Raw genomic sequence first — 25,624 nt, 5'->3', positions numbered from 1 at the left:
TATGCATAAAGCCCCCTTCCTTCCGCCTTTTGAGGCAGCCTGCTGCTTTGGTTCCCAGATTGCTTCTTCAATTATTCAGCCTTTTAGTGATTAAATTCATTTTTTTTTAGGTTCACTGCAGACTCTGTATGTTTAAATATTTTCATTCTTCACAGGAATTATGCACATTTTAAGCATGGTTGAAATTCCCTACCATAACCATACTGGGTATAGCCCCCTTCCCTTTCTTCTTTTTTTTTTTTTTGAGATAATTGTAGATTCATATGCAGTTGTAAGAAATAATATGGAGAGGTCCTGTGTACCCTCCACCCAGTTTCCCACATGGTAACATTTGAGTAACTGTAGTTGCTATCGCAACCAGGGAATTGACATTCTCCTCCTGTTTTTAAGGGGGTTATGGATTGCCTCATACTCCTAGTCCTGTGGGAATACTATGTGGCTACCCTAAGTGATGACTACATTGAAATAAGAGAAGTAGAGTTTCTCATGACAACCTGGAGTGGTCTGGTATTTTAATTCAGTGTGAACTAGAAGATTCAGCAAAATGGCAATGTCCACATTTAATTATGTATAAAGTCCCCTCAAGTAATTTTCCTCTTAATTCAATGTAGAGAAGGTTAGAAGGCAGATCTAAGCCCTCCAACCACCCCCCCCCCCACCTTCCCTTTAAACAACACCAACTCTGGTCTTAGCTATTTTATAACAGATTTCATTTATGATTTTGTTTGAAAAAGGAGAAAGTTCCAAGGCTTAAACCATTGGATTAGTTCAGTAGATGTATTCAAGCTAGAGGCATCAGGCTTAGCAGGTTCAAAAACCACCGCACAGATCATCATCGGTATCTCTTATCCATAATTTACGGGGGAAAAAAAGGAGCACATACAAAAATTTCAACTTTGCAGAAAAGATGTGCTATGGAAAAAAAAATGCCTAGTTCAGGGTAGCTTGTGTCACTTCAGTAACTAAAATCTGGTAATACCAAAAAGGAATGTACTAACATTTTTTATGTCTTTACTTGACAGTTTTAGTAGACAAAGACCAGAGTCCAAAGTGGAAACCAGCTGATTTAAAAGAAGTGACTGATGAAGATTTGAATAGCTACTTCAAATCTCTGGGAAGTAATGATTTGAAATTTTGAAGTGACTGGGTTTTTAAAATACTATTTTGAAGCAGAGGTTGGCAAACTATGGCACATGGGCCAGATCAGACCTGCTGCCTGTTTTTTGTATATCCCTCAGCTAAGAATGGTGTCTGCATTTTTAAATGGTTGGGAAAGAAATCAAAGACCAATACTGCGTGGCATGTGAAAATTACATCAAATTCAAATATCAGTGTCCATAAATAAAGGTTTATTGGAACATAGCTATACCCTTCTGTTTACATATTACCTGTGGGTGCTTTGAGCAGCTGCAAGAGAGTTTGTAAAGCCTACAAAGCCTAAAGAATGCATTGTCTGGTCCTTTTCAGCAGAAGTTTGCCAGCCCCTATTTTAAAAAATGGGAAAATTTGATGAGTCTTTAGAGATTCTTGAGTTAGTGTATCTAACTGAAATGGGAACTTTATGTTTTGGCTTTGGGTAACGGTTTTAAATGTTGATTAAATAAACATATATAGGTTATAAAAAAAATTAAAACCCTGAAAATTTTTTGGATACTATGTTAACACTTCATAGAATTTTCTCCATATATAAATCTATTTTAAAATAATTAGGAGTTACTGTAGCAGAAGTGTTCCCTTTATAACATTAGAAATCTCAGGCAAAGAGAAGAGGAAGAGGTTTTTATGAGGCTCTTTCCAGTATTATCAGCTCAGCCTTGGCCGTCCCTGAAGTTAAGCAGAATTCCTTCCTACGGTGAAAGTAACAGCATTATTTTTTGTTGTTTGTGGTATTTGCTAATCTGGCAGAACGAGGCATTAGGAAACTCTGATCTCTAAGATAGAGACATTTTGCTTTCTGCAGTTTACACCAGAATTTTGTGTGGTAACAGTTACTCGTCCTTACACAGTTCAAATCAGGAGAAAAAATTGAAAATGAGGACTTCTGTTCAAAATAGAAATACCTTCAGTAATTGGTACTGTTGACAAAATAAGTTGTTTTTGTTTTTGTTTACACAACTGTAGGTGTTCCAGACTTGGAATGTTAATGTCTAGGTAAGAATCATTTTAAAATTAAAGGTCAGTGTACAATTTATTTTATAGCTTTGTACAGTTTTCCTTCATTTATATGCCTCAGAAACTAAGAGAACTTTAGGTCTGGAAGAACAAAAAGTAGGCAAAGCTGAAAAAGACAACAGGGATTATATCCTGCACCCTTCTCATAGATGAGGAAATTGAAGTCCAGAAGGAATTGCTTTAAATTTTCTGTTCTTAATATATTTAACATGAAGCATTTTCCACCCCCCTCCCAAAATTAGGAACAGATTTGGAATAAAGATGCCATGATAAATGAACATGCTTACATTTGTATTCTTAAAGCTGCTAAATTAGATGTGAGTGATCCAAGAAAATATTTGTAATGGATTTTTATTCCCTTTGTATTTGCTAGAAATGCAGAAAATGTCTTTTATGTTAAAAAATTGAAATCACGCAATGATGAAAAGCATTTGCTTGCAACTAAGAAAGAACTCGTTAACTAGTTAATTGCAACTAGACTTTTATTGTACAATTAGGAAAAATGTTTTCACAAAAATATTTGGAAAAAATATACCATTTCATAGCTAAGTCTTACAGTGAAAAGAATTTGCTAACAAAACTTGAGTTTTGCAAAGTACTGTTGGAGTACATCTGAGCTTGTCCCCAGTGCTCCAAGGAAGACACATCCAGTTTGGTGACACAAATACAGGATAAGGGCATTGTAAGTAAGCAAACAGTTTGTTACATCTTTGTTTTTAAGTTACTGTTTCTTGACATTATTTGTAATTTGTCTCTAACTTTTGATTTCTAAAGCTATGTAATTACAAAAGCACAGTCCCCTATCTCATAAAATGCCAATGATAGCGAGTAGGAAATACGAGTATTATACTGCTTCCCTCAACGCGTCTCTCTGTAATACTAGTAAGGCAGTTTGACACAAATTACTCCTTTAGGACTAAGATTGTTTTATCACCTTCAGAGTTGTGCTTTAAGTGCTAATAACTATAGGTAGCTGCAAAGAACTGATAAGGCAACGGGAAATTTCGCGGAGAACTCTCAGATGAAACGCGTGTGACTGAAAGGTAATAGTTCTCCCAGAGACACCGCGCTGGGCGCTGGGGGGGGGGGGGGGGGCGGGGGCGGGGAAGCGCGGCGGCGCGGGGCTGGAGCAGCGCGCTGTCCCGGGTGACCTGCTGCTGCCACAGTTGTCCCCTGCAGGTTCGTTGTCGGTTGGTGGCCCCTCTGCTGGACGTTCTTGAGGGAAAAGTGTCCGTGGTCGGGCACGTGGCAGCGTGGTAAAGAACAGGACTTGGCTACTGTGTCCTTGCCCTCAGAAAAAAAAAGGGGAAACTTGTTTTTGGAGCCTGACATCAGTGCCGTTTATTGGGCCCTCTTTTCCTCACTTGCCTTTCCCTTATAATTTGGCCACTATTTTTATTTCTTCATGTTTGTGATTTAAATTGAAACAAATGTTTCCCTTTCCAGTAGCTAATAATTCTATTCTGTCAGTCTTCTGTTTTATATGTTTCCTTGCTTCTCAAATGGTCCTTCTGCTCTTTGTTTATGAAAGACCTTCAAAGTGAAGTAAATCCAATATTTAAATATGAAGGTATGCAAGAAGTTGAATTACCTTATCAAAGATCACCTTATTTATCTTGTCATGAAGGCCAAACTATATCTTGATAATAATCACATGCAGTATATTTGTTTATCCAGCTCTTTCCTGCCTGCCCCCAACATGGTTTATCCCGACTCGTGGATTAAGTGAGCTTTTGCAGTTCCTTGTTCATGGTTTGACATGTAATATGGCGTACATTTAAGTAAGTCTCTGTATGTCCCAGGGTATTATATTCTTGTTAGAATGAGTCAGGGCCATACTGCCGTGGTACCAGAGAGGGCAGCCCCAGAGATCAGACTTGTAGCCAGACATGGGTCTGACCTGCATTCCTGTGTTACGCCCATGTGAAACAGAGGGCCAGGGCAAAGGAGAAACCTGAGGTTAAATGGTTTAGATATATTCAGAACGTAATAGTCTGTCCCTGTGTATGCTGAGAAATTTAGTGTGATGTGCTGTTTTTATATGGCTTTGTGTTCTCTATACCAATAATATAAGGTATTATCTTACATACCTAATTATACTTTTTAAACAGCAAAGTATCCTGATGTGAGATATGGAGTGAGTGAAAAAACAGGGTCTAGGCTTTTGTCTGAGTCATTAGTATAAACGCTCATAAGCCTGAATTTTTCTTCCTGAGCCAGAAATATGCTTTGCACTTTTTGGAAACTTCTTAGCCTTGTGATTTTAAATCCTTGTATAAACAGAGGAGGTGGTTTTTCTATTTTGTAAAGTTGCTAGATTATAAATACAACAGGAGAGTACAAATCCTAGGACCAGGTGAAATGAAAGTTAAAAGACCAATTGTCCAAAGGTAACAAAAAGATGCCTTGTCACTCACTTCAAAGAACCTTCTTTGCCCATTTTCTGTGGGGAATTAACTGATTATGGATTCAGAGTATAATTGCTGAAGTTAGAGGTAGCAATTCTGCCTGCTTTGAAGGTCAAATATGTATTTATGTTGTCAGAGGTCGCAGGCCCTTTTCTGCCTCTCTTTAGATTTCAATGACAGGGGTCTGTTGTATCTTAGTAAAAGGATCTAATAACGCTCACAGAGGTAAATAATTCTTTTTTCAGTTCAACTCTATGCGTAGCATATCTTGATGAAAAGGTAATTGTGAAGACTCAGTATCAATTTTCTTGCAAGTTATGTCTTATCAGTATCTTCTTCCCTCTTCCTCTGAGTTTTCTGTAACCATTGCTCTTAAGCAGTACTTAATTCTTAAAAACAAAAACCTTCCCTAAAATGGTAGCCAAATTTATGAAAACAGTATAGTCTATGGCTATAAATGCCCTGTAGGCATCGTTACCATTAAAAATACACAGCATATTCCCTTTGGAGGAATACTTGATCCTGTGTAATGACAACGATAAATCCTCACGTATGATCTGGTGCCCCAGTAACTTGAATGGTGCTGCCCGTGTACCAGCCCCTGGAATCTGAGACAGTAAAGCTTAGAACACATGCAGCACTGAGACCAGGTTCTTTCCACCTTCCCAGCTAGGGCTTCTGCTATTTTTACAATTTACTGGATTGCTGTTTGTCACAGCTACCATACTTGTTTATCTGTATAGTAATGTCAGCGGGCTACTGAATGCAATGCAGTAGACATTGCTACGACTTCTGTAGATTGTATCTTGTTAAGATGCTTGTACACAAAGCCTGAGTCATCCAGTAACAGTCGTGAATAGTTAGGGCCCTGAGGTTTCAAGGTGAGAGTTACGCTTTTCATCTGCAGAAGTACCTTAATAAGGACAGGGTGCACAGTGGGCCTCTTCTACGCGGGTCGCTTCCTAATCCTTGGTCGTTTGAGGGATCCTTGACTCAAAGGCTTTGACGAACAAGACCCACTAATAACCACTATGGCCCGAGTGCCATTCCCTTGCCCAGGCATTTCAAGAAAAATCCTTTGATACTCTGTTTTTTTGTGTAAATTGACAGTTATTTTAAGGGAATGTATTTAAAATAACCATTTGGAAACCCAGGGTACTTTTAAAATTCTTACTCCTTTGGTGATGGCATTACTGCCTCTGGGAAGGAAGTGGTGTGACACACAGCTGATTACTGTGGTGCCGCGGGACTTACATTTAGCCCTTTAATGACTAAAATCCAAAACCAAGCAGATAGAAATCGCTGTTGCAGAACTGCTTAACACACGTTTCATTTTAGGCATTCTCAGAATCTCGATGCTGTCAGATTTTTTTTAACACCCAGATTGAGTTACCGTATTTATTCATAGCAGTTTTTGCTATTGTTTCATGTGTTTAAACTAGCACCGACTTGATCCACAGTTTGAGAAAGTGTCATCACCCTACGTACAGCGTCAAGGCCCCTCACTCTCGATATAGGGGATGTCATAGTACTTGATGTTGTCGCCTGCCCACTGCTGCAGGGCGTCAGTCAGGATCTCCTGGGACAGGCGGTGTGCAAACTCGAAGACCACGACTTCAGGCCCTGGGGGTTCCTTCACTTCCTCTTTGACGTTAACCAAAGAAGGCATCCTGGGTAGAAATCTCTCTTCAGGCATAAAGCTTTCCTCGTTCACTTGCCTCTTCCCACTCTCAAGTGTGGTGGGAAATGGGAACGTTTGCTTTGATTTCATGCAGCCCATGTTATGAAGCGCTCTGAGTGAAGGAAGGCAGCAGCGAAAGACTACAGCGGCTTCTCTGGGAAACACCAAGCATTTGTCCGCTCGATGGTGCCTGGTGCTTCTCCTGTCCAGGCCCCCTCAGCAGTCAGCGCTCCCTCTCAGCAGTCTGCACATGTAGTGTTTATCTGTTGAGAGAAGGGAAGTTTCATTCTGAAGTCACAGAATGCAAAATACTGTATAATTAGATAGCAAGTAGAAACAAATCTTTACCACCTTCATCACTCGGAGGAAATGTGAGGCAGCAACAGCTTTTTTTATTGGTAAAGGAAACTAGTCATTCAGGAACAGCAGGGTACAAAACAGGAAAATGTTTTTTCAAGCTCTTGAAAATTTTATAAAACTGAAAACAAACCATTGCTGCCTTAGATATCAATACCAGGGTTCAGCGAACTGTAGCCTTTGGGCCAAATTCCAGCTGCCTGTTTTTGTAAACGAAGTTCATAACACAGATGTGCCCACTTGTACAAATCACCTGTGGCTGCTTTCCGGCCTCAGTGGCACAGGTTGGTTGGCACAGAGACTGGTCTGTTGGCCTGAAATACTTGCTGTCTGGCCCTTTGCAGAAAACATTTGCTGACCCCTGAGCTATACTGTTGAGGGAGACAAGCAAATCAAAATTTGCTCAAACCTCAAATGTCAGGCACCTGCACGTTTTGGTCTGTGATTTGAGTCCCTTGGTCACATGTGTACAACTCAGATAGGAGGACAGAATGATGGCCTTCACACTGGTGCCAACTCTGGGCAACACAAGTCAGACGTGGCAAAGCTGCCCGTCTTTCCTCCTGAGTTAGCTGTTACGAAAAGTATATGAAAAGCTCAGATTACTTTAAAATTAGCCTAAAAGTTTCTCCCCCAGATGTCTTGCTCGGGTTTGATGTTTGGACAGTAAGTAGGCTACAGTGTTTGGGATGTGCTTTCTGAGCTCAATGGGGTGCTGCCGCAGAGTGCACTTACCTGAGATAGGACTTAAGTAACTAAAACAGCACAGAGCAGCTTCACTGGGGGGAGGTCTAGTTATAAGAAAGCACAGGCAAAGGTTCTATGAATGAGGTTATGGTCCTTGATTTTATCTTAGTTTTCAGACCAAAGACAGCTCTAAAAATTCATAAAGTATAACTATACCTGAACCACTGATCTTAAGAAGGTAAAAACTAGCATGCATTTAATTCATTTTTAATAGCTTATAAGAAGTCCAGAAAAGGTGACCTTTGCCCAGGTCTTAGTACTATATGTTTTTTAGATTTCTAAAAATTTTACCCAGTTTCTCCCATAATATAGTTGTTTCCTACCTCTACCCCTGATAAGGGATGATATAGAGGGCTGGAAAGGTAATCTCTGGCTTTCTGCTTTTAATTACCTTCAGTTCCATATGCCCTGCTACATGCTCCAGAGATGCATTTCAAACAGAACAAGGGATGTGTGTGCTGTGTCTGCTTTACTAGGCTGAACTAGAAGACAGGAACTGTGCTGGTTTTGCACCTCTAACAGTAATGACTTACACAGGATCTATTTTGTGTGTGTTTTTTTTAATGGAGGGAGGTAATTAGGTTTATTTATTTACTCAGTGGAGGTACTGGGAACATAATATCTATTTTGTAATATGAAGGATGGTTAAGGGAACTGGACTTAGTTAACTAGAAAGTGATCAGAGAATTCAGTGAGTGTCAAAAGGCCATGAGAAGAAGCAACTCTGTTTTCTAAGATCTTTGGTTTTGCAAAAGCAGCTTTATCTTACCATAACAGAAGTAGTGCCAAATCTACCCTCTCACCAAAAACAACTTTCAACCTGGAAAAATATAAGTGGGCAGGCATTTGCAGGCATTGAACAACAGCACAGGACTGTGATTTCCCCAAGAGGAGGGAAACATGATGTTAAACCTCACAACTGGTCCTCCTGAGAGTCTGCCTGGGAGCATCTTCCAGCCTTATTACAGGGATGCTGAGCCCCAGCAGAGTGCGGTTCTGCCAAGCTGCAGAGGCAGAGGCTGGGTTACTGAAACAGATGAAATTTACAAGACAGAGTTCAAGAAAAAAGGGAGCTGAGGGGGGACTGAAATTGAAACTGAACAGGACTCTTCCTGGGGACAGACCCCTGTGTCCCCTGTCTCTTGTTTCTAGAAAAGCTTTAGCCTCCTAGGCTGTCCCCAAGTTCCAAAGAGCAAATTTAACCAGAGAAGTGAGAAAATCCAGAACAAAACGAAATAATAGTTTAGCCATGAAGTTAAGGACCCTTGTTTCCTCCTCAAGGGCTACAGACAGTATCCTGAGCCATATACTTGAGTTGTTTTACAGATATTAAAACCCCCACCAGGTGAAGGAAGTTAACTGCATGCTGACCACCAGCATGTTAGACCTCAGACCTGCTGGAACCAGAAGGTTGATGATATTAACTCCTCAGATGCCACCCAGTTACCTCACCACCAGCCAATCAGAAGGATGTTCATGAGCTGATCACACACCCTGTTAATTAACAGAACTATAAAGCAGCTATTTAAATACATTCAAGGACAGAAAGGCAGAGTGATCATGGAGTGAACAGAGAATCTCACCAGAGAAATGGAAATTGTAAAACAAAGCCAAAAACAAACAAACAAAAACCACACACACACACACAAAGTAAACTCAAGAACTAAAATGAAAAACTCAACTGTATGGGCTGTTGGACATGGGAGGAGAAAGTATTGGTGAACTTGAACATAAATATATAGCTATATAGCCAATTTGAAAAATAAGGAAAAGATTTTAAACACCCGAACAGAGAAACCCTAAAAAAGATAAAAGTATTGTTTAAAAACAATGAAGAATCAGATACGTTTAACCCAGAAGAAAGCAGGAAAAGAGGAATATAGGAAGAAAAACAGTGGGACCATTAGAAAACACACAGCAAAATGACTAACTTTAACCTGTAGATAGAAAACATTATTTGAAAAAAAGGACTAAAGATTAATTCAATTAAAGTGCAGACTAGTTAAACAGGATCCACCCCACACAAGTGTAGTCAACTGATCTTTGACAAAAGAGCAAAGGTAATACGATGGAGCAAAGACAGTCTTTTCAGTATGTGCTGGAACAACTGGACATCCACATGTTACCAGAAAAAATCTAGACAGAGACCTAACACCTTTCACAAAAATTTACTCAACGTGAATCACAGATCTAAATACAAAACAACTTATAAGACTTAGATGATAATATCCAGAATTCAAATCTAGAGAAATCTAAATGAACTTGGGCTTGGCAATGACCTTTTTAGATACACCATCATTTCATGATTCATGAAAAAAAAATTGATAAATTGGGCTTTTCAAAATTAAAAATGTCTGCAGTGTAAGACGTAGCCAAGAAAATGAGAATATAAGCAAGCCACAGAGTAGGAGAAAATACTTGCAAAAGCATATCTGATAAAGGATTATTTATCCATAATATATAAGGAACTCTTTAAAACTTAGTAAGAAAACAACCTGATTAAAAACAGACATGAACAACAGATCTAAATAAATACCTCACCAGAGAAAACATACAGATGGCAAATAAGCATGTGGAAAAAATGTTTAACATCGTATATCATTAGAAAGTTGCATTTTAAAACAACACTGAGATACCACTACAACCTATATGAGTGGCAAAAATCCCAAACACTGACAACAGAAAATGCTACTGAGGATGTGGAACAGCACAACTCTGATTCATTGCTGGTGGGAATGCAAATGCTACAGCCACTTTGGAGGACAGTTTGGCAGTTTCTTACAAAACTAAGCATACTCCTATCATATGATCCAGCAATCATGCTCCTTGATATTTACTCAAATACTTGAAAAATTATGTCCACACAAAAACCTATACATGGATGTTGATAGCAGTTTTATTAATAATTGCCAAAATTGGAAGCAATCAAGATGTTCTTCAGTATGTGAGTGGATGAACAATGGTATATCCAGACAATGGAATATTATTCAGTGCTTAAAAAAAAGTTATCAAGCCATGAAAAGAAAATTAAATCCATATTACTAAGTTAAAGAAGCCAGTCTTTACAACTTTCCAACTGGAAAACTCAAAACTATGGAGATAGTTACAGCCTAGTGGTTACCAGGGGTTAGAGAGGAGGGAGGGTTAAATAGGTGGAGCACAGAGAATTTTTAGGGTAGTGAACTATGCCGTATACTATTACAGTGGTGGATACACGTCATTATACAACTGTCAAAACCTATAGCATGTCCAGCACCAAGAATGAGCAGTAAATTACTGACTTTGATCATGATATGTCAATGTAGATTCACTAATTGTAACAAATGTACCACTCTGGGATGTTGATAATGGGTGAGGCTGTGTGTGTTGTTTAGGGGTGCTGGGAGGGTTTATCTTTACTTCCTCCTTAATTTTGCTGTAACCCTAAAACTGCTCTAAAAAAGAAAGTCTATTAAAAGAGCCAGCTGGTCCGCGCTGGGCTGCCGTCCCCGCTGGGCTGCGGCAGTGGAACTCAGCGCCCAGTACCTCGGGGAGAAGCTGCGGCGAGACCTGCAGGCGGAGCACGTGGAAGTGGAGGACATGACTCCCAACCATTGCGCGTCCAGCTTCCGAGTCCTCGTGGTGTCGGCCAAATTCGAGGGGAAGCTGCTGCTTCAGAGACACCGGCTTGTGAACACGTGCCTAGCGGAAGAGCTCCTGCACATCCATGCTTTTGAGCAGGAAACCCTGACCCCAGAGCAGTGGGCCCGTGAGCAACAGAAATAAGAGACTGGGACCAGCACACGCATTAAATTATGAATCAAGGCCAAAAAAAAAAAAAAGTGAGCTGTGTGCTACTATGAGAGATACACTTTAAAAACAAATACACAGGTTGCAAACAAGAAAGGATACAGTATGCAAATAAGAAACAAAAAAGCTGTTGTGGCTATGTAAGTATCAGACACAGAAGACTTCAAGAACAGTAGTATTACCAGAAATAAAGAGGGACATTTTATCTGTCAATGAGAAGGCATGGCAATCATAAATGTACATGTAACATGTACATGTAACAGAGCTTCAAAATATATGAAGGAAATAAATGACAGAATTAAAGGCAGACATAAACATTACTCTCTCAGTAACTGATACAATATCCAACGACAAAGTAAAGAATTCCAAGTTTTGACCACCACCATGATTCCACTTGAGTTAACTGACATTTATCGAAGACTATACCCAACAGTTCTAAGGTATATATTCTTATAAAATGCATATAGAACATTCATCAAGATAGACTACATGATAGTCTCAACAGATTTCAGAAGTTTGAAATCTTAAGAGTGTATTTTCCAACTACCACAGAAATAAATTATGAATAAATGAAATATCCAGAAAAGCCCCAAATACTTGGAAATTAAACATCCCATTTCTAAATAACTCATGGGGCAAAGAAGAAATCACAAGGAAATTAACACATTTTCCACAAATAACAGAAACCACAAATTAAAATTTTTGAAATGCACTGTAAAGATTTAGAGGGATAGATTTAAATCTTTTTAACAGAAAAGAAGGTTTAATTCAGTGACCTAAGCTTTCACCTTCTTAAGAAGCTAGAAAAAGTAAATTAAACCCAAAATAAGTGTGGAAAGAAGGAAATACTATAGATAAGAGCAGGAAATAGTAAAGCAAAGAAAAAGTGCAAATAATGGAGAAAAATCAATGGAACCAATGCTGGTTCTTTTAAAAAATATCTTATAAAATAGGTAAGTCTCTAGTCTGACCAAGAAAAATGAGAGGACATTCCCAAGATGTGTGTGAGAAAAAGGACATTACTACAGGTCCCATATACATTAAAAGCCTAATAATGGACTATTATGAACAACTTTAGGCACACCAAATTATCAAAACTGGCACAAGAGAAAACAAAGTCTGACTGCCCTTTATCAATGAAAAAAGTTGAGTTTGTAACTTAAATCTCTCCAAGAAGAAACGTCCTGGCTCAGTTGGCAACTCTAGAGCTCTAAATTCTTTCAAACATTTCAGAAAGAAAGAATGCCAGTCTTATCCAGACGCCAGAAAATAGAGGACGAGGATTCCAAATTCATTCTGTATGAGGTCAGGATTCCCCTACTACCACAAGTAAAGGCAGTTCAAAAAAAGAAAACTTTACAAGCCAATATTCCTCATGAACATAGACCCAAATATCTTTTAAAATAGCAAATTCAATCCAGCATATATAAAATGGTTATTATATCATGACCAAGTGGGATTTATACTGGAACACAACGTTAACTTGAATGTAACATTCAAAAGTCCATAAATATAATTCACTATATTAATAAAAAAAAAGATCATCGCAATAGATGCAGAAAAAACATTTGATAAACATTCACAGGAAGGAGGGAATAGCTCAGTGGTAGAATGTGTGCTTAGCATGCACGAAGTCCTGAGTTCAATCTCCAGTACCTCCATTAAAAAAAAAAAAAAAAACCTAATTCCCCCCTCCCCCCCGCCCAAAAAAACATTCATGATAAAGATTCTCAGCCAACTAGCAACAGGAGAGACTTCCTGAAACTAATGTAAGACTGAACAGCGTTTTTCCATGATAGGAGTAAGACAACAATGTTAATTCTCAAAAATTCTATTTATTCTATTAGAGGAAAGAAATACAATGCATAAAGATTGTCAAAAAGAAAAAACCCTTTACTTGCAGATTGTATATGTAAAAAATGATTTTGGATCATTTGTAAACGATTCAAGGATTATTTTTATAATGATTTTACATATCAAGGGATATGTAAAAAATCCTAAAGGTTCTTTATGAAAAATTACTAGAACTAACAATTTTAGCATGATCTCAAGATATAAAATTAAAATGCAAACTATTTCTGTGTACTTAGTAACTGAAAGATGAAATTAATGCCTTGCAGTAGCATGAGAAGTGTGAACACTTAGGGATAACATTTAATAAGATACATGAAAGAAAACTACATTGAATACTGTGTATATAGTACATAAGTGATACGAACTGTTACTGAGAAAAAATAAAAAACCTACATAAACAGAGAAATAGTGTTCATAATCTCAAAGACAATATTGTTAAGATGTCAGTTCTCCCAAAATACATAAATATAAAAGCACAATTCCAAGAAGCTTTTTTGTACACATTGACAATTCTAAAATTCCACTAAAAAATCTCAGCAGGATTTGTTACAAACATGCTGATTAGAAATTGTGTATGGAAATGCAAAGAAATTAGAATAGCCAGAACAATGTTGAGAAATATCAAAGTTCAAAGATCACATTACCCAATTTTAAGAATGATTAAAAGCTACAGTAATTGAGACAGTGCTATTATTGGTGAAAGGCTAGACACACAAATCTATGGAACAGAAGAGTCCAGAAATAGACCCACAAAAATATGGTCAACTGACTTTTGACAAATGTGCGAAAATACGCAGGATGGAGAGTTTTTCCAACACATGGATCTGAAACAACAGCCATATCCTGCTCCCCTTCCCAAACACAAAAATATACCTTACCTTTTATACAAAAGTTAACTCCAAAGGAGGCATAGATCTAAATGTAAAACATAAGACTTTTACAAGATGTCACAGAAAATATTCATGATCTTGGTAAGAGAGTTTCCAGGTAAAACACCAAAGGCATGGGCCATTAGAAAAAAATTAATAAATTGGACTAAGTCAAAATTGAGTACTTTTGTTCTGAGGATTACTGTAGAGGAAATAGATGAGCCCCAGATAGGAAGAAAAATATTTGCAAATTATTTCCTCAACAAATGACTTCAATCTAGAATAGATAAATAACTATCAAAAGTCAACAGTAAGAAGCCCAATTTTTTAAATGGGTAAAAGATTTGCACAAACTTTTCACTTAAGACATCACCTATGGATGTCAAGTAAGTACATGAAATGATGCTCAACATTACTGGCCATTAGAAAAATGCAAATTAAAATCATGCTATGATAACATCTACACACCTATTAAAATGGGTAAAATTTTAAAAATACAATACCAAGTGCTGGTAAGTATGCAGAGCAACTGGAACTTTCATTCATACATTGCTAGTGGGAATGCAGAATGGTACAGCCACTCTGGAAAACAGCTTAGTTTCTTTTAAATTTGGAACATCTACTTACCAGATAACCTAGCACACCCAGGTATTTAGAGAAATGAAACTTGTGTTCATATAAAAGGCTTTACATGGATGTTCATCACAGCTTTATTTATACTTGCAAAAGTTGGAAACAGATACTGATACCAACATGGATGACTCTTAAAGGCATGCTAGTCAATGATGCTCGTCTCAGGTTTTATGTTGCATGATTCTATTTACTGCATACTGCATGATTTTGGAAAAGGAGAAACTCTAGGGACAACAGATGTGGTCTTCAGGGGTCAGAGGAGGCTGTGCTCTTTAAAAGCCTAGTGAATATACTGTCTTTCAAATTTCAATTAGATGCAATTAATAAAAATGCCAATTCATTAAAAGATATAACTGAGTTCATTAAAAAAAAAAAAAAACAAAGTCCCTAATAGCATGTTTGTCATTATTTTATGTGTTCTCTAATAAGAGTACTAAGACCCTCCTTCCTGTAGGGGTCCATGAAAACTGGACAGTAAACAGAGGTCTTTGTACTGGTAATACTGACAGTTACTGACTTAGGGTATAAATTCATAACAGGGTCAAATGACACCAGTTAAACTGGCAAACATAAATGAACTCAGTTTAAATTTAATACTCTCATGAAAAAGTAAAAGCTAGAAAATACAGTAAATATGATTTTGGTCAGTCTGAAGGTCGCCTAAAGCACACCACTGTTTGGTCTTCGGACACTGAGTGGCTGGCACGCAGAACACACGCTGTGTGCAGCCGCTCACCAGCAGGGCAGTCTCAGGAGGCTCTTTGTGAAGTCACATTTGGGGCCAAATTTTCTCAATGGAAAGGCAGAGAAAATAACATTGGTAAGTGAAAGGACAATGTCTGAGATTCTAATAAATCTGAGTAGAGCTGTGTGGTGCGACTTTGTCTGTAAATGGAGATTCCACCTCTGATGTTCACCATAAACATCAGGTGAGCATCTACACGTAAAGCACCTAGAGCCGCCTTGGAACATGGAAGATGTTCAGTAAGTGTTACTTCCTTTCCTCCTCTCTTAAGATTGTTCCCTAAACCTACTAACATCAAATTACTAGCTATTTTTAGTTAATGATTTAGTCATTGTATTTTAGGATTATAATTAAGGAAAGAATTATAACCTAAGAATGCTGACAGTCATTTGGGATGTTAGTTATTTGAAGTTAGTTAGTCATTTGAAGAGTTAGAGCCAGGTGACAGATCTAAGTCAGGTGTCAGTGCTTCATCTAATTTACCAGGTCCTCCAGGTGGAGAAGAGAAACAAACAGGCTTTACTTTGGGTCCAACTCTGGCTTCACCTGACCACTCCTATTCATAACTATAAATAGTGAGCTTCAGTCTGCTGTTAATTCCTCCAGCACTGTAATCTAAATCCTTGCAGGAAATGAAGACCAACTAGTTGAAGAAAACCTGACCAGTAAGATTGTAAAACATTTAAACTTTGTATTCTGTACTCCTTTCTCAGTTATGTCTTGTCCTAACTAATGACACAACTGGACTCGTAACACATGAATTAAGCTCCGTAAAATTCTGAAGCCAGTTCCTTAAGCAAGTGTTGATAAATGGAGGTGGCAGGGGTGGGTGGGGGAGCTGGGTAACGACGTCAAGAGTGTTGTATTTAGTTTGTTACAACTGGACTATTTAGATTGTGTAGCTAAAACTAGGAACCGAGCGTGAATCAGAGCAGGAAACTAATAAAACACAGAGCACAAAAATGAATACTCGGTCCTTGATCCACTGCAGTCTGAAAATCATGATCCACTCATCCTTATATACTAAGCCAGTTATTTACTCTGTAGACTCCTGCATCACATTTGTAAATGTTTTCTCTTTTAAAGGAGCTTTCTTATTTTTTTCCTTTCTTATTCACACAGATCTCTTTAAAAACGGACTCATTCTTAAGTGTCCACCTCAAGTACACTTCCTAACATACCTATTCCCATCACTATTTTTCCCATTCTGCGTTGTTTACAAGTTTGTGTGTGCCTCAAATCTTGAAGGCAGGTACGTGGCCATACCAAATTCTTTCTGAAAGATGAGAAATAAGTAATTGTTGTTCATCTTTATATCTCACTTTTATATACCTAGCATAATGAAGGGCCTTGAAAATGTTAATTGATTTAAATAATTTAAGTCAAGATAATTGAAAGAAATTCCTGTACTCTTAGAGAGCAACAGAGTGTGTGCAGCCCTGAGTTACAAACGATAACCAGGTGTCTGGAGCTTTTCAGAGTCCATCTCTGTTATCCATCTCTTTCTGTTTCTGCTGAGCAGTCTCATTTCCATTTCCCCTTTCCCTGGTGTCTTTTGATCATTTTATACAACAGAAAGGAATTATTTTTCCTCATTTTACAAAGTACATTGACATTTAACTATAAACTTCAGGTTAAGTATCCTGCCTCTGGAAGCATGTGGCCTTGATGACATTGTTCGAGAGACCAATTGCACTACCTGTTCTAAAACCCGTATCTTTTGACTCTAGTTTAAAGGAACTTGCTGCTTTTCACTGTGCATGCCTTTCACATTTTGTGACATATGCTAGTTCAAATAAACTGCCTAATTATGGAACAATTTATTTTACAAACCCATTCTTCAAAAGAATTGTTTTATAAGGGATAGGGTGCAAACACAGATAGTAGTAGTAGTACAGATTGCTTCCACAGTAGCTTAACAATTCATGTTAAAAGCCCAAACCCAAATATCTCACTTCTAGAAATCTATCTTAAATGATCAGAGTTGTAGACAAAAATTTATATAGAAAAATTTCCATGAAAGCCCTTTTATATAAAGAAAAGTTGAAAACAGCCTAAATGTCCAATAATAAGAGGTTTGTTATTATATAGCTATATCCTAGAATATTATGGAATTGTTAAATAACTGCGGTAGACAGCCTCTGAAAAGGCCTTCAACAATCCCTGCCTCCTGGAATTCCCATGCCTTGTTTAATCCCCTCCCCTTAAGTGAGGGACTACTAACTCAATTCTACCAAGAATATAGCAAAACCAACGGGATGTCACTTCTAAGATCAGAGAAACCATGACTTCTGTTTTGCACTTATTCTCTCACTCTGATGGAAGTCATCTGCTGTGTTGTGAGCAGTGCTGTGGAGAAGCTCATGAAGGAAACCTCTGTACGGCAGTGTGCAAGGAACTGGACTGTCCCCTACTCAAGCCTTCAGATAAGATGACAGCCCCAGCTGACAACCTGACGGTGAAAGGCTTTGAAGCAGAGGTCCTAGCTAATCTGCACCCAGATTCCTAATCCACAGGAACTATGAAATTAATATATGTTTGTTATTTTAAGCAATTAAGTTTTAGGGTAGTCCATGATACAAAAATAAATGCTAACAAATTATTTAGTAACGTGAAGAAATGTTCATGTGTTAACTTTTTATTACTGTTTACTGTACTGTTACTGGTAACTGACTGACTAGTTAAATTGCTGGTCAAATGGTTTATCCATAGCAAAACAATTTTAAAATAACCTGACTGTAAATAACAAAAATATTGTTTAAAAATGCACATATTTGTCATCTGAACTAACAATTTCCTACAACATTTGCATTCATTGAAAATATTTTCAGGACTGTTAAAAGCCTGCCTTGTAATATCATATAATTTTAAGTAGAATCATCATTAGGTAAAGAAATGATACCAAACATTGAAAATATTACAAACTGCCTCCTAAAATGTAGTAGAAAAGTTTACAAAGATTACTAAGTTTCCTCCAAAAGATCCTGACGAGGTTGTTTTAAAAAATGACACCTTGATGTCACAAAATACCAAACTAAAAAGGCTCCACTAAACAAAATGCCTTTATACTCAAAATCAATGCATAAAATCTTTTTCTCACAGGTTTTCTTTGAACTTAATGGGGCCTAAGGAGAGAAATAGATCATGTACAGCACATTTGTATCATTTAGGGCTCAGAAAAGTCACAAAAGCCAATAGATTCTACAGATTTCCTCATATGGCTTTTGTCTAAAAAAGGATTGAGGAATCTAATGAGCAGTTTTTCTTTGCTTCTTTGAGACTGCTTCCTCATCTCTAAACTAAGGGTAATAATGCTTGCCTGAAAGTCCTTGTGAATAGTGAAAGGGAAAACAAAAAGCACCACAAGAAACGCAGGTATTACAAGAGCATTGCTAAACTGACAGTGAGCCAAGAGGAAGGAAGAAAACACTGAAAGGAAGGAAAAGCTAACCTTTGAGTAATTATCCTGGGTAACCAGAAACTCCCTGGTTCTGAACCGTTCTCCCAATCCTCTCACTAAAGTCCACCCACAAGAAAAACACCCTAATCGCAAAACCTCCCTCAATGGTGGAAGCCTATACTCCAAAACAATCCTAACAATGTAGAGCTTGTGGAATTACAATCATGAATGCAGATCCCATTACACTGGGATGGATGGTGTGTTTGTCAGTCTCTCTCACAAGACTATGAATTCACAGAGGGTAGACACTTTGCCTCACTCAAGCCTGAACTTTAATAGTTTCTAATTCAAGGCTGGTCCAAAATAACTAAATCTTAGTCAGCTTAATTGATCAAATAATCTTAACTGACATATTTTTTTGAGCCACTAACTTTTATTTACCTCAGTTGTCGTTAAGTAATTAAAACGGGATCAGTCTGCCACCCCAAAGCATGCCTCACTGTCATAAGGGTTGTTTGATGTGAAGGAAATTAGCTTTCTGCCATCCACCTTCCTGTCCAAAAGCAGGGCATAAATTTCCCTTTGTAAAGGTGTCTCCCTCTCCTACACCAAGAAGAGAACCACTCTGGAGACAATTCTTATCTGCAAAACAAATAACCCTTATTTATCTTACATTTCCTATCACCCTCCCCCCTAGAACTCACTGTCATGCCAGAAGCCCCAACCCCCCTTTCCTTAGTCTAGCTTCTTTCCACATTTTATCACTTGTTAAGATGATATGCAAGTCCCCAGTGCTAACGTTTCTTGAATCACATTTCTTTATGAACTCCCACGCATACACAGGTGATTAATTTTTTTCTCCTGTTAATCTATCATGTTTGATTTGCAGGCCCGCCAATGAACTTAAGAGGGTAGAGGAAGATGGTTTTTTTCCCTTCCCTACATATTCAAGGTTAGTCTTTATGTTACATATTGAAACCACTTCAAGTATTTTAGAACAAGTAGGAGGCATAAATAATAAATTAAAAGAGCGTTAAGTGCTATGCACTGAATTAAATTCCAGGTAGTAGTATACGTAATTTTGAATACTTAAAAGAACCATTATTCTTTTAATGGGGAACTGGGAAACAGGGTCCAAATCCACTTTGACTCAAGATCAAAGGACAAGAATTCCGAAAGTTTTGCTATTTACATTTTGATAATTCTTTCATGATACATACACCATACTCCTAAGGTGTCGCAGAATTCCTATGCTCTGTAGCTGATGCTACAGTGTTTCACGGTGGGAAGTGGAGGTGAGGTGGGGGCAGGGGTATGTTTAATTCAAACATTCTTTAAAAGCCTTTTTATTCATTGGATTTAATTTCTCACTAATCCTGTGAAGGAAAAGCTGGGCTGGTCTAACAAGATAACTCACAAGTCTAGGAATGTGAAGGAGAGGCTGGGCTGGTCTAACAAGATAACTCACAAATCTAAGTATTGGAATACTGATCTGAGTTCTGCTAGACTAACTTGTAAATCTAGGTTAATTAGTGTTGGTTTGCTGTTCATGTTTTTTGCTAGCCAGCTGGGTTTTCAAAGATACATATCTGGCTTTGGAATGTTGGTTTGCTGCCTCCCTGCCTCCATCTTTGTGATGATAATGATGCTAAAGCTGTTCCATGCCTATTGGCCGAATACACAAAGCTTGTACTTTACCCTATAAAACCTCATGTGCACGTCTTGGAGGTGCTCAGGGCTTCGGAGCAGAAGCCCCTCTGAGCCCGCCGGCGTAATACATCTGAGTACTCCAACCCTCCGAGTGGTGCTTGTTTCTTGACTGACCTGTCGTTTCCGTAACAATCTAAGGAAACTTCCCTCTCTCAAACTATAACCCTTACCACACGCACATGCTCATTTTCTTCTTCTAGCCTTACCTCACATTGAAAACCACCACCTCCCCTGTGTCTCCCCCCAGCACCCTTTCCCCTCCTTCCTGCATAAATCAGAGCTGTACCACATTCAAGGCTAGAGGAAGTCCCATCTCCCTCATGCAGACTTCCTGGAATTCCCCAAACCTTTACCCAGAATTCTCTTCTTGAACTCAGATCTAGCCTATTTAATTTATAAGTGCTGCCGCCCCAAATGAGACTAAATGTTCCTCAAGGGCATAGTCATTTCTCCTTTTGTTATTTTGCACAGAACAGTTCTCCACATAGAGGCACTTAATGAATGCTAATTAAAATTTGGCTATTTATCAAATATCCATGTGCTTCAAAGTGTGTTAGATGTCGGCGATAAAATGGTGAACTATACGTAGTTCTGTCTCTTTCAGGGCCCTTACGAGCAAACGCCCCAAACTCACAGTAGTGTTTGGGCCAGTGTGCTGTCTGGCCAGTGTAATGTTCAAAGTGTTCTGAATTAGAACAGTTCCAAGCGGGACATTCACTCTCCAGTCCACAGGACTCTCTCACTCCCTTGTATCTGGCACCTGTCCACTCACTAATTTATGTTACCTTCAGCCCCTTGTGAAACATCCTTTATTTCACAATTCTCAATTTATAAGGAACAAATTAATTATTAAAGTACAGGCTTTTTCTATATCAGATACTGACCAGAGTTATTTATTACTCCCCAAATATTCAACATTATAATGCTATGATTGATTTATTTCTCCACCATCATTCTGTTCACAGCACCCTTATATGGAAAACATGCTCCAGTTTAAAAAATTCCAAATCCAAATCCAAGGCAGATGGTATATTAATTAGAGAAAGAAAATAGAATTGCTCAGGAACTGTTTTGCTGTCTTAAAAGCAAATGATCTTTAAGCTGAAAAGAACAGAAGAAACCTCACTGAGAGAGAACCAAGGTACATGAAGAAGAAGTCACTTTAAAAGAATTCATGTCTTCAAATTCTGGTGAATTATATTCCAAGGAGAACCCACAGATGTAAGCACAGAAATATTCTGACTACCTTTAGAAAAACATGGAGAAGGAGGGAAAGCTCAAGAAACACACTTTTTTCCCCTAATTTTTTTAAAATTCAAAACTGAAGGAAAAAATCAGAGTTCCTAGGCATTACAAACCAGTTAATACCGATCTCTGGCAAAATTCAAGATTTAAATAAAAAACAGGGAACATTTTGGGGGGGGGTAATATTGGAGACTTCTGGGAACTTGCAGTTCACTAAGAATCAGTCATTTTTAAACTAACGTCATTTACTTTTGTGACAGATCAGAGAATACTCACAATGTTTACTTTCAGCAAAGCATTTCATTAAAATGTTTCTCATGATGTCCTTCTGAAGAGGACTGATCTATGGGCTAGAAGAGTTTGATACAAATACAAAGGACAGTGCTGAGTTCAGCTGATTCATTAATTTGTCTCAGCTGAGGGCCACCTACATTCCCAACCAGTACTGCGCTTGGTACTTTCAGCACATTACCCTGAATTCTAACAATCACTTGAAAGGTATGTGTTTCTAACCTCATTTTATTGATATAGAAAAGAAGTTTCTCAAGATCACAAAGCTAGTAGGTGTCAGGGCCAGGTTCCAAAAGTCCAGGACGTTCTCTGTGCCACAGGTTTCTAGATGTGCCACCATGGCAAAAGGACCTGTCCCATATATTATCAATGACTTGAATGGTGAGCAAACTCACCACGTGCAGGTGCCGCAAAACCAGAAGGTAGGGTGAACGTGATGACTGCCACAATCAAGATTAAACACATCTAACAAACCAGAGATTGGAGAGAGGCTTACAGTAGTGGGAGAGAAAACAAAGTTCATATTCAAGAAATTTTGAACTGCACAATTAAAAAGTGAGGAGGGGTAGAGCAGGAGTAGTGGTGAGGTTTTCAGTCAACTTTGGTGTATTTACACCAAAAAAAAAAAAAGCCAATTGAAAATTAGACAACTTTGAGGACAGGAACTTGTTGCAGCCTGCCCTGTGCATATTAGACTGAATTACTGAATTCAATTTGGGGCTAAGGATCTTTAGTACAGAGAAGGGTCTTAACGTAAGGAAGGAAAAATAAAAGTGATTATTATTTAGTGAAGATAATTAACATTTACTAACTTCCAGGCAACTATGCTAAGCACTTTATGAACATTATCCCATTTAACCCTCATAATAACCCTACAGGTAGCAAGAGTATATTATCATTCCCATTTTACAGATGAGGAAGCTGAGGCACAGGGATCTGAAAGGCTGTCAAGTAAAGTAGACAAAAGTTTTACTCTGTGCCACTTTAGACTTCTCATTTCTTTCCTAAACAATATTTTATTTATTTGTTATTGTATCATTTTATTTTAAACTGGTGGGGAGAGGTAATTAGGTTTTATTTTATTTTTAGAGGAGGTACTGGGGATTGAACCCAGGATCTCAAGCATGCTCAGCATGCACTCTGCCACTTGAGCAATACCTTCCTCCTGGACTTTTCATTTGTTAACAGTTTTTCAGTTGGATGAAAGTTTTAGATCTCGGCTGAAAAACTCTACATATAATTTCACAAGCAGGAGGGCTACTGGCAAAAGTAGGACTAATGATAAACAAGTCCAAGGAAGCGGTTGTCAGTTCAGTGTAAACAAGGCCTTGCTAATAATAACAGAAAGAGGGATACCTCACAATGCAGTTAGCTCCCTCTCACTGAAGTGTTTGCCCAAAGTGTGGCTGGTCCGTCAGGAGTGCAACAGGGGGACATTAAAATGGGCTGGAGTTTGGTCTATGATTTTAAAGTCCTCTTTTGATATAAGGCTGTAGGCCTAAAAAGTAACTTTTGTTTGATGGCAAAACAAGTAAGTTGTTGTTTTTCTAGGCCATTCCGCTGAATACGTCAGACAGAATACCTAAATAATGTTATTTGCCATCTCTATGTGGTACCCGTATCAGGTATTTGAAAACAACCTCGTCCTAGGGAAAAAAGATAACATTCAACTGTTGATCTTGATGTGATTTATACACTGTAATAATATATAATAAAAGTAGACTCCTTATTCCTCTGAATCCTTAACTAAAATTTTTCCTAAAATAAATACCATAAACACCAGATCCTAAAACGATGGCGTCTTTGATGAGAAACGTTTACTAATTTATAATTTTATGTTAACCTACTTACATAAAGGATGGGGAGGGAGCATGCGGGAAACAGAAGAGAAATAACTCCAGTTTTTCTGCTTTGCCTCTCCCCTAAAGGCTGAAGGATCTTGCTGTCTACTGCGCTTTATTTCCCATTTGCATCATAATTCACCTCAAGGTTCAGCCTCCCACCGCTAAAAGCAGAGGCGCTCGCACTTTGCTCATGACATGCCTTTCAGAGCACAAGCCTGACAGCTTGGCATACAAATTAAATGTTCACAGGCAAATCTCTTACCTGAAAATCTTCATTCACTCTTCAGGGAGGAAAGTGAAACTGCAACTCATAATGCAAAACCTTCCATTTGGGGGCTCAGAACAAGGTGGGGCTAAGTCCTCAATTAGGAGCCGGAGAAGTGAGGCCCAATGCCAGACACCTGGCCGAGAAAGATCCGCTTTAATCAAAACCTCCTGTAACTCACAGGTTTCTGCCACCGAAAACCAAAAAGGCAAAGCTGACGAGCCGAGACCGACAGACACACGCCGGTCGCCCTCCCACCAGGGGTTCACTCACACAGCTCCTTGGCGGGCAGCCGCGCGCCCCTCGCGCGTCGGGACGGCGGCGGGGCCGACCAGGCATCGGCGCTCCCTCAGCTCCCGGGGCCGGCGCTGCCCGGGAGCGGGCTGGCGGCAGGGCGGACGGGAGCTGAGGCCGGGGCCGGAGCGAAGTGCGGTCCAGCTGCAGGGGCAGCGGCGCCGCCTTCTCCCCAGCGGCCGGCTCAGTCAAGTGGCAGCATTTGGAGGACGGGGTGTCCTTCGGCCGCGCTCCGGGCTCCTCCTCCCGCCGCCGCTGCTGCCGCGCCCGCCGCGCGCTCCTTGCGGGTTCGCGCCCAGCACCCGGCTGGTCGGGCCCCGCAGGTGGCGGCCGAGGGGCGTGTGGCTCCACGGCGCGCCCTCTGGGGGCGGAGCGCTAGCACCGGGCGGCGGGGGCAGCCACGGTCACGTCCGCAGGGGCGGGGCGGAGCTGGTGGGTCCCGGCCATCGCCCTTACGCCCGCTGTCAATACACTATCCAGAGTGCAGCCGCCAGCCTCCGCCCAGAAGGAATTAGACCCCCAAAGTTAGAAGAAAACATAAGTGAGCAAGCCACTTCAGTGTCCTGGCCCCTGCCTGGCCCCTGATCCAGCCTCCTGGGCCCCCCAGGTGAGGGAGGGGCTGGTCTCCGGGCGGGGCCTGCCGTGGGGAGAACAGGTGCTCCCGGCCCCGCGGCGCCCGCCGAGCCCGCGTGCAGCTGAACTCGCAGCAGCCTCACCGCGGCCTTCCCAGCTAGGGGTTCCCGCACCTAAGTCCAGGCTTAGCGGCCCAACCCGCTTCGACCTCAAACCCCATACTTTGCAGGGCTAGGCCAGGAACTCTGCCCTTCCTAACTAGCTTGCACCGTGGGTGTGCAGAGCAAAAGTGCTTCAAGCACTTCAACGTTTAAAAGGACACATTTTGTACTCTATCCAAAAATACTAAAGGAAGGTACTTGAAAGTATGTTTCTCCTTAAAGCAAAACACCTCTAACAAAACAGCCCTTTCTCTCTTTTTAGCCTTTAAGACTACCTCAAGACATGGCCATTATTCATTGTGTTTCCCTGCATATTCCATGTGATGCCTCAATCTTTCCAGCATAGTTCCCAGAAATAGGAAAAGCCCCAAGAGAACTACAAAAGAACCATTATTTTAGTTGTGTTCTACAACGGATTAGTCGTGTAAAACTCATGCTTGACCTTAATGATAACATCACCGACTCCTTCACATCACAGGTGAGGACACTGAGGACCAGAGTCCAACGGCAAAACTAAACATGAAAAAGAAAGACTGGAACCTACAAAGCTCATAGTCTGTAGACTAACACGACGTTTGGCTCTCTG

General features: G+C 39.5%; 2 protein-coding genes and 1 pseudogene across 8 annotated transcripts in view; 2 read left to right on the top strand and 1 right to left on the bottom strand.

Annotated features, from left to right (window-relative positions):
* The window catches only part of HIBCH (3-hydroxyisobutyryl-CoA hydrolase), a 69,714-nt gene extending 68,352 nt beyond the window's left edge, over window positions 1–1,362 (top strand). Inside the window, exon 14 of the mRNA XM_006209981.4 lies at window positions 1,023–1,362. Coding sequence (XP_006210043.1) covers window positions 1,023–1,138 — 116 coding nt within the window. The 3' untranslated portion in view covers window positions 1,139–1,362. The remainder of the gene's footprint in view (window positions 1–1,022) is intronic.
* Window positions 1,363–5,966: 4,604 nt separating this feature from the next.
* C5H2orf88 (chromosome 5 C2orf88 homolog) overlaps window positions 5,967–25,624 on the bottom strand; it is a 61,598-nt gene continuing 41,940 nt past the window's right edge. For 4 of the 7 annotated variants that reach the window (XM_072961315.1, XM_072961312.1, XM_072961310.1 and 1 more), the window contains one exon: window positions 5,967–6,524. In XM_072961315.1, the coding sequence (XP_072817416.1) occupies window positions 6,073–6,360 (288 nt within the window). In that variant the 5' untranslated portion in view covers window positions 6,361–6,524 and the 3' untranslated portion in view covers window positions 5,967–6,072. Of the gene's footprint in view, window positions 6,525–10,890; window positions 10,979–24,007; window positions 24,147–24,283; window positions 24,617–25,624 lie in introns of those variants that run through there. The other 3 variants (XM_072961313.1, XM_015244180.3, XM_072961314.1) reach the window with 3 other exon arrangements.
* On the top strand, window positions 10,551–11,130 carry LOC140696285 (bolA-like protein 2 pseudogene; annotated as a pseudogene).

The sequence above is a fragment of the Vicugna pacos genome, chromosome 5, assembly GCF_048564905.1.
Source record: "Vicugna pacos chromosome 5, VicPac4, whole genome shotgun sequence".
NCBI lineage: Eukaryota > Metazoa > Chordata > Mammalia > Artiodactyla > Camelidae > Vicugna > Vicugna pacos.
Note: the sequence above shows the minus strand (reverse complement) of the source record. Positions and strands in the feature narration are given on the sequence as shown.